Below are 9,910 nucleotides of genomic sequence, written 5' to 3'. Positions count from 1 at the left end.
ATTTATTCCAAGTCTAGTTAACTACACAGCTACCTCTAGGCAGTATTAACTACACTTTCAATCTTGGTCTAAAAAAACAAACCAAAAAGATTATTGGCTGAGGTTTATACCCTGTTTTTACCTGGCTGAGGTGCTACAATTGCCATTATAACCATGAAGAGCTTGATGATGCCAGAGTTTCCTCAAAGACCACCAAGTGATCTGACTTTGGGTGCTGCTTTCTCCTGTGTAAAAATACAGAAAGATTGACAAAGCCTAGATCTTCTCACAGAAAAAGCACACGGCTGTTCCTCCCTAATTCTAGGGCAGCAGTAATTGGGGATTCATGTTACTACGCCCTAAAAAGGATTACGGTATTTTCCGATGTTCAGCTTTTCTGAAGAACAGTGGTCTGGGAACCCTCCCAATGTCACGTCTCAAGCCTCCATCTAAACCACCGCATGTCAGTTTATCCCGATGCTTCAACTACCCCACTCTAAACATCATGAAAGCAGCATAAAATGGAGTTATCTCCCTGTCAGCAAAGTAAATCTGCAAACGCTATGGTTTCAAAAGAAAAAAATCCTGAAAAAAAATACAAACCAACATGGGAACTGAAGGGCTGATTCCCCTCGTAATCCAATCACCGGGAACAAAGGCATTGTAATATGACATTCCTCCTCAAAAGAAGCTCTACAGATAATAACATGTGCAAATGTGTTTTTAGCTTTCCTTTCCCCAAGAGATAACTGTAGCCCAGCAGGGACCAAACATTCCATATAAATAAGGCGAGCTTTTTTTGTAGTTTTTGTTGGTTTTTTTTTGCATAGTAGTTTATCAGTGATAGTCCCACCCCACAGAACCCTCCTTTGTCCCCCCGCTTTGCCACCGAGCTGAGATTCGCTGCTTCAGATTCTGGAGTCTAGTAGAGAGCTCGTACAAATCCCAAAGACTCCTTCCCCCCAAAAGCTGGAGTGAAGACATTCCTTTTAATATTGTATAACTGCTTAACCCTAAAAGCTCTCTTCTAAACCCACTATTATTTTTAAATGTTTACAGTTCAATTTGGAGGCATTCTTTTGTTCTGCCAGACATTGGTAATTGTACCATAATAGTCTTGGCTTCGTGTCTCATTTTGCCAGCGTTCCTTTTGCCAATCAGTGCGGCAGTTCAATAAAACCATAAGCTTATTGAAATACCCAGAGCCTTTGCAGCATCATCCTCTGCTGCCACCAGATTTTTTTATAAATAAGATTTTTTATAAAAACATCTGCTATTAATATTCCACTGGAGCTCCAAGTGGCTCAGCTTGGGGCAAAGGCACAATTAAAACACCATGTTTTCTTACAGGACTCTGCATTTATGATTTGTATAACAATAGAAATGTACAGCACCAATCCTTGGGTGGGGTGAGGATGCGTGTAGGAATGAGTCCTTAGAAACCCCGCGCAAGGGCTTACAAGTCTTTTTTTTTTATTCCCACGTCAGTGTATAGCTTTTTAAATCTTTTCTTGTGTCTTCCCTTTCACTGGAACAGCCCAACTACGTATCAGCTGACCATGGGCTCCACATCCGTCTCTCTGTCCAACTCATCCTGAATTTCATCTGTGTTTCCTGAGTCGCTGCTGGCTACAGAGCTGGGAGATGGAGAATTTCTGTAGACAAATCCAGAGCGAGCTTTAGACAAACAAATAGCATTGACAAAGTAATTTTTTAAAAAGAAACCTTTAAAGAAAACGGCCACTTTCACTTCCCCAAATAATTTAAGATATCCCCTGTTAACGTTAAACTTTAGGTTTACAGGAAGTATCATTAGTAAACTTAAGCTTCCCATGTGTTGCTACCCCAGCCCTGCCCTCTCCTGTTCAAACAAAAAGGCCGCCCTAGATTTATGGATGGGGAAATGGAAATTAAGTCCAATAAACATGTCCTCATCCACACTACATACAATCTCAAAGACTCCAAAGTTTCTCTTCTTGTTGTTCTTAAGACAGAGTGTGTGCTGGGGGTGAGCAAGACTGAAGAAAAATCCTCCACAGTAAAGGATTCTTAACACGTGAGAGGATTAAAACCCAAATCCCTCATCTAAGTCCACTGTCAAGATTTAATGTGGGCTTTTGTAAGAGTTCTAGATCTATGATGTTAAGACTAAACATCAGTCCAAGTTAGAGTTCAACATTGTTGAATCCTTAAAGGTGTTACTGTGTGTAGGAACCTATACATTGGTATAGGGCTCCTTTTAAGACTGATATTTGACCCCGAACGAAACAAGATTATTGGAAGGCCAAAGCTTTAGGGCAAAATGATACTATGGTCTTTGGCAGGAAACAAGAGCAAAATAAATCCCTGAAGCACCCCAGGCAGAATGGGAATATTTTACTACCTGTCAGCTGAGCCTTTGATAAGCCTACGACAGGTTTCCATTTGTACATCCAGGCCCCTTTTCATACTACACATTTCCATATATTCATGAAGGTGGCGATTCATGTCACTCTTGGCTGTGGCCAATTCCAGCTGTAAGAAATAGGAGAAACAAAATAAAGAGGGAATAATCAACCAAAGGTGACTTGTTAGCAGCTTCTCCCAGCTCCACTCCATTTTACAAACTGGTGGGGATGTTAAAGCTGCCCAGAGCAAAACCAGAACACCCGCACAATGTATGCGCGACCTCAGCTTAAAAACAGCTCAACACTGTTTTTAAACAGCCCTGAGTGTTTTTTCTGCTGCTTGGCATCTTGTTTGTCAACATGCAGTAATTAATGAAAGCATATTCTAGGCAAAATATGTGCGAAGCTACAGCTGTTGTGTCTGGCAACCTTGGAGGCCGCGTCTTGTAAAGCATTTCCCAGGGTGACGGTGGATGTGCAAGACAAATAGGGGAAAAAGAATAATAGTGCCTTTTCATTCTCTTTGTTCTGAAGGTTCTCTCTCCACTGGCTACAGATTTCTGCTTACACAACAATAATGCTGTACAGAGAATGGTATTTAGGAAAGATCCCAAGGGCATATCAAAGAAAAACACCTTTGCATTCTTAGATCTAAAGATATTCCACCTTTCCTCTGTGGGTATACTGGACCAAAACGCTGTTTTCATCCACTAGAAACAACTCCCGTGGCTATGAACCACTTCCTTACCTCTATCTGCCCTATTGTTTCTTGGTATTCCTTGTCTCTCGTTTTAAAGAAAGACTCTGTTTCATGGATCAAGTTTCCCAGGTTTTCTTCCTGCAAGGGAAAGAAGGACACAAAGAATTAGCCAGAACCTAACAAGGAATTCAGTAGCAGACAGAAGATTTTGTTATTTAACGTCATTCAGAAATGCAAGTTATGTTTTTTCATGCAAAGATTTTTTCAATACATTTTTATCCACGGAAGGAATATTCGGCTTCTCAAAACTGACGTACCAGGAAACACATTCTTGTACCATGACCACAGCTTTGGACAAAGATAAAGCCTCTGATCAAGGAACCTGGAAACCAAGGCTCCAGCAATTAAGCACATAGACCTGACGCATGCCAAATAACCAAAACCAGGGATTTTCCTGAACCCTTCTCCGTCTGCTCACATTTAGATAGGTTATAATTGCTCACCAGCCATGAAACTCATTTTTTCCTTGCATTGACCACAGCACTATGTACAGCTTTGCGCTGGAATTCTCATTTTCCAATTCCATATTATTACTCTCGAGTCCTTTCAGTCTCCATTACCTCACACATATGCTTTGCATGCATTCATTCCTATTGAAATTCTTCACTGCTAGATAAAGCAAGCTCACCCCAGCACACTACCCATGAAAACACTGCACCTAAGAACATGTGCTGTCCCAAAGGAAACATCCTGCTGAGCAACAGCTCCTGTATCATCCTTGCTTTGGATTGACAAGTGCAGCCTGGGCTACATAATAAATAGCACGTCGCAAAGATGCTAAAAGAATATAATTGTTCTCTCTTCTCTTATTACCTACCTCCCTCTTCCAGAAAAAAAATCACCATCAGTTTAGTGAGTATTAATTGTGTTTCCATCCTTTGGCCGCATCTGTGGCAGCTTTATCGGGATCGTACCTGCTCTCAATGTCAGGCTACCCAGGCTATAGCTACACCAATCATTCCACTTATCCTTTTATATGCAGAAGCGCTTTAAAGCGGAAGGTCAGAAAAGAAGGTGCTGGGGCACGGCGTAAGAACTTGAAAGGAATAAAGCCAGTGGAAGGAAGATTCAGGGATGTAAAGCACTATGTTAAAGACCAGGCACAGACGGAGCAGTCTTTATTCTGAATCTCCATCTACAAGACAAATCTACCCTTTCCTTGTATAATTTTCATTTAGAAGGATTTAAGCTTCTTAAAACCTTCAGAGTTTTCGCACGGAAGGTCTGAGTTCGGCAATATTCCTCTGATAGCTATGCTTATACATGCATACATGGGTATATGCAAATAAATCTGTCACTAATTCCAGCACGTGGCCACACATTATCACTCTGCCACTCTCCCTGCTCCAAAGACGACGTGTAGCTAAGTACGCTGCTTTCTGCAGTCCCAGCACTTCTCAGTAATCTCCGCAGTCTCAGAGTATGCCAGACGATCCACAAACGGGAAGACGTACGTTAAACACAACCGGCAGTCAACACAAGACAATATTCAGGAGGTTGCTGCCTCAGCACCTTTCCACACCAGCACTGATGGAGGAAGGCATGATTATTTCTTACCTACTGCTCTCATGCTACTCAGTAATTAAATAATAGCGTCACCTTTAAGATGACCTGCGCAAAGCCAGACCTTGGAATTTCAATCTGTCTTTAGGTCTGTTTAAAAAGGCTCAGGAGTCCCTGAACGAGGCAGCACGCAGCCATTAGCTGACGGTGTGTGGGATCTCAAGGATTAAATGCAAGCTGTTTATTATCTACCAACGCCGGGAGATTCCTATTGACTGGGAAGATGGAAGCACAAGATTCACAGGTTCAGAAGATCCCCGGGGCCTTACACAGTGCAGCAACCACAGCTCCTTTGTTTGGGATGGAGTATACAGACTTCATCTTCCACAGACCATATCAAGCTTATTTTTCTCCTCACCGGAATAACTGCGCAATACTATCCCCCACACTACGTGTACTATTTTGACAATTAAAGTGTGAATGTTCATCTAGAGAAAATGAGACACTGTGTGGAAGATATAGGGCTTTAGATAAGCAACTGCTTAGGGTGACAGATTGTGTGATGCTCCTGGAACAGCGAGACGCGTTGGATCCTTTGACACTCGCTTGGTACTTTTAAAGACTCAGTTTGAAGGAGCAGAGGAAATGAAGTTTGGCAAATGAACTGATTGCACAGACTGAAAAGCAACCATAGAGAGAAAGCACTAAGAGGATTTTAAAAATCAAAGCAAGTTTGCGTGGCAAACTAGATCACCAGTCAAACATCCAAAGGCTCACATGGCTAAAAGAGCAGCTGAGGGATACAGTTTCTGCAGAGAATAGTTCAAGAAAATAATGGATATAAACTCACCTCTCCTTGGAGGTCAATTGAAGGATTGCAGTTTGTGAAGTCTTCCCAAAGAAGCAACGTTTCCTCATTCTCCTCCCATGTTAAACTATCGCAGTCATCATCAAAATCGAATGTCTCACGACTGTTAAGATAACAGGAAAAGCATGAGTGAAAAGCACTCCAGCCCCACTCCCCCAGTCCTTTAATTAATCTTCTAGAAAAAAAAGAGACTATGAGAACTGAATGAAGGAGACAATGCAGCAGCTGAAAAGCCTCGCGGTTGTTACAAACAGGCTTTGCCACTGTCCAAGTCCCTGTTCCTGGGCTCTTTGCCACCCCGGAGCACAATAAGAGCTCCTTGTCCTGTCCCCGGCTCCAGCACACAGCCCAGCTCTGTCCTCCAGATGGTGCTGCACATTAGTTTCCCCTGGTTTTGCAAAACCACAAGAATGTTTTACGCTATTCTTTTATAACATGGGAAAATAAGCCCAAACAGTTCAAGGGATTTTACAAGAAACAGCCACTAGAAGACTCCCTGCTGATTTTCACGCTGAAGTTCGGCCAACGTTCTCCCTGCAGCACTTAATGTCATTTTCAAAAGTAATGGCTGTGAAAAAACTGAACCCTGAAATGATGCGCAAGGTGAGTATAGATACGTATTGTTGACTTGGAAAACAAAGATACTACTACAGCCACTTAAGACTGAGAGCAAACAGTGGCGAGAATGGCCTTTAACACTGTTGTTTGGTCAGTTGTGCAAGAAAGGAAGTTTCCGAAGGCACTCAGTCCCTTTTGGTTTGAACAGCAGCAGGGTGAAACACGAGTCGCTGCTTCTTGTCTTTGTTAAGGAGGCCTGACAAAGTCTGAGCTTGCTCCCAGAAGCAGTCTGCTCATTTCAGATTGATTCATTTTTGTTACTTTAGCTCACTTCCTCTGAAGCAGATAACATCTCAGGCTAGAAGCCCAGGCCGATACTGTCCTTAGGAGGCTGAAGAGCTTGGCAAAAGAGACAGACTGTTTGTCTATGCTCAGCATGACTTTTGAAAAATAATTCTTGAAAAATCCAATAAACTTGGACATATGTGATTATGCCTTTTGCAATTCACCTTCTTCAAAGCGGTTTCTTTTTGCAAGAGCTATCCTTGTCAGGAAGCCCTGACTGCTGCTTGCTTTTACCCATACACACCGCTCAAAGCCTATTGCATTTGGAGTTTTTACTACTGCACACCTAAAGATTAAGTTCATTATAGATAAAATGCAAGTTGCTTTCAGTTTCTGTTAATGAGATAAGCTATTCAGTTATTTGTAAAATAGTCTTTTCTACCTCACAAAGCCCCCAAACCCAGATATCCTTAGACATGTACCATTCTCAGTAAGTCACGAACACTTTTCTACATCAACCCTATTTGCATGTAACAAGATTCCTGCACACTATGTACCAAATAAGGACCAGATAAGAATGGCATTAGCAACACCACTAAAAACTGGGTATCATAGCACAGCTTTAAGAACAAACCCCAAACCTAAATGCATTACCAACCTAGTAGCTAAATTTCAGCCTCCTGCTTTTCTAAAAAATCCACATTATTTGCTGTCACACTGAATTCTAGCAGTGGAGAAGTCAAAAATCTGTATTTCTTACACTGAATATTAATAAAGGCCTAAAGACTTTAAAACAAGAGTCCTAAGAAATGGAGTTATCTACACCTTTTGTACAAAACATGCCCCCCTATGCATGAAATTCAGGTGGACGGAGACACAGCCCCTGAAAACAGAACTTTTGGCACCAACTGACAGCAGAAGAGGAGCTAATGCTACTTAGGGAATTTCTGGTGTACTCCTATATATTAAATACCGTCCCCCGTTGTGTGGGAAAACACAGGGAATTCTCCTCTCTGGGAAAATCAGACCTCCTCTATTCAAGGGACAAATTAAAATCAGCTTCTGTTAATTTTATCTGAACTTCCTTGGAGTATGTACCATCCTGGCAGCTCGGGTTCAACTCCTAGCGAGCACCGGGTGGAGGAAAAGAATACTTCTGCAAGCATATAGAAATAACTCAATGAGTTCTGGGATTAAAGCTGCATTTTGGAATAGATTTTCCCCATGATACTCACAGCTGATTAAACATCCGCTTCATTTCATCCGTGATGTTCAAGGAGCAGCTGACCTCATCGTCAGAGAACCTGCCGTTGTCTCCATCCTGCTCAGAGAGGTCATCGTCAGACGTGAGCTTGCGGTCTTTCTTCTTGGAAGCCACCTTAATTGGAGAGAAGAGCAGTAACTAGAAGGTTCAACTGAGGTGCTGCGCCGTGAGGGGTGGGAATAAAGAAGGACAGGCATTAGGTTTGAGCAAATATAACTGTTCATCAGCTCCCGGGCAATTCAGGGGTTGCTCGTATTCAGGACAGGAGTTGCGTCTGTTAATGAGTGGTGAACACAGAGCACAGGGAAGCGGTTCGGAGGAGCGGAGAGCAAAGCAAGCTGCAGGCTGCCAGCGCTCTACACAAGTTCATCTGGTCACCGACACCAGTCCAGGACCCACCAGAGGACATGCAGAGGTTAGAATGACACAGGGTCAAAGCGTTAAGCTGGCGGGAGCGCCCAGGCAGCAGGCTCGAGAGCAATGACAGAACTCTCCCTCTCCTGCCACCACCACAGCTCCCAGCGTTGAACCACCACCAAAAAGTAGACGGGAAACCTTTCTAGAGAGCCTCCATTCCCAGCCCAGCAGGCTGCTGCTCTTCAGGTTGACAAAAGAAGGGTTAACTGGGCCACAGAAACACCTAGACAACCTCAAAGAAATGAAGCTTGTAAATGCGCAGGGACGGATACCCCTGCAAAGGGCACAGAGGATCACGTCTTCATCTGAGGACTGGGAACATCGACGACATTCACAGATGGTGCCACAGAGTCACAAACACGCAGTTTGCTCCCAAATTAACTGTCGTTTTTCCTCTACTTGGCACATAAGCCGTCCCTTATTGTTATTCTCTGTGCCGATCATTTTAACCACTGCATGCCTGACCAAAAGCGTGCTTTGGAGTTATCTTTGAGCAGAAAGACAAAGCAATTCTACTCAAAGATGAGAAGGAACTACCAGCACGATTCAATGGCTCAACTTGCTACAAAAATAATTGTTTCCAGTAAGAAAGTTTGAATCTTTTGGGATATATAAGGAAAAAAAAATAATAATAATAAAAAAATCAAACATTTTGGCTACTTCACTATAGCCAGAAAGCACAACCAGGAGAGACCACAAGGATCTTTTATGGTGGTTTTGTATGGCATTTAGCACACTATATGGCATCACTATACAGAGAAAAGCATCAGACTCACTGAAAGACTGCAGACACATTTAGATCGACGCAGAAGGAAGCTGGGTTAATCACAACTGAAACCGCAGCTATGACAGAAGTGCAGCTGCGCTGGGAGTTACAGGTTTGCTCCACACAGAGCTGTAGCTGCTCGCTTTCGGAGCAAATTAAACGACTTTCCTACCGGCACCAAGGAGCCACAACAGCTCAAGGAAAGCAACTGGAGTTTCCAGTCTCACCAAGCATTCAGAAGCGTTATTTCTGGCCATGCAGCTTGAGCCAGAAATAAGAACATTTAGATGACAGCTCTACAAGCTTGAAACTTCTCACTTGTGAAGGGAACAAACGTGAGGAAGCCATGTGTACAAACCGAGACTCTGTAATGCTTTTATTTCCCCCCTGCATTAATTGTAGACTAGCATCAGACTAACAGTGTGTCTTAAAGGTCACCCTGAGCCTTCTTTATTTAAACTCTGTGCTCTTAGAACTAGAGTTTCTGCAGAAGAGAGCTACACTTGAAGACTGAGAAAGAAGAAAATATGGCTACACAGAGAGATTTCAAGAAAAGGCAAACGACCTGGACCACACTCCTCAACACTGCTCCCTCTTGTCCTACCCTATGGAAAATTCATGGCCTAATCACCTGGAATATCTTGGAAACGTCTTCCGAGTTGCGCTGCTGCGCGACATCGCACAGCTTGGCTGTGATATCGATTCGCCGACAGATGTCCATGTCCACCTTCATGGCCTTTTCTTGAATCTTTGTGTCCAGGTCTGTCATGGGCTGCAGGAAGGACAGTAGTGATTATCTTCTATTATTATACAGTTCAGGAAAGGGGAGATACCCCACAGTATCTCTCTAACCCCAGGGCATACCATTCTTAAGCAGTATTACATAGTGTTCTCTGGGAAAGGCAGTACATAGACAAGCTAAAGAGACTGGACAGCTAACAATTAACATTCATATCCAATTCTAATAAAATTTCAACTTGATTTGCCACCAAAAAACCCTATACCCACCCCAAAACAACTGCTACATGTGGCGACAGTACACTTTTATGGGTCAATAGTGCTCTTAAAAAGGAGGAGAAAAACCCTGTTGAGCATGTGCAGAACAGAATGGAATCTAAAATCT

General features: G+C 42.8%; 1 protein-coding gene across 1 annotated transcript in view; it reads right to left on the bottom strand.

Moving 5' to 3' along the window:
• Window positions 1-1,528: 1,528 nt before the first annotated feature.
• IFFO2 (intermediate filament family orphan 2) overlaps window positions 1,529-9,910 on the bottom strand; it is a gene marked incomplete at both ends in the record, with an annotated part of 34,653 nt that continues 26,271 nt past the window's right edge. The window contains 6 exons of the mRNA XM_080358984.1: window positions 1,529-1,634; window positions 2,363-2,493; window positions 3,115-3,204; window positions 5,480-5,600; window positions 7,576-7,718; window positions 9,419-9,559. Coding sequence (XP_080215110.1) covers window positions 1,529-1,634; window positions 2,363-2,493; window positions 3,115-3,204; window positions 5,480-5,600; window positions 7,576-7,718; window positions 9,419-9,559 — 732 coding nt within the window. The remainder of the gene's footprint in view (window positions 1,635-2,362; window positions 2,494-3,114; window positions 3,205-5,479; window positions 5,601-7,575; window positions 7,719-9,418; window positions 9,560-9,910) is intronic.

This window comes from Nesoenas mayeri (assembly GCF_963082525.1).
Source record: "Nesoenas mayeri genome assembly, chromosome: 24".
Classification (NCBI taxonomy): Eukaryota; Metazoa; Chordata; class Aves; order Columbiformes; family Columbidae; genus Nesoenas; species Nesoenas mayeri.
Note: the sequence above shows the minus strand (reverse complement) of the source record. Positions and strands in the feature narration are given on the sequence as shown.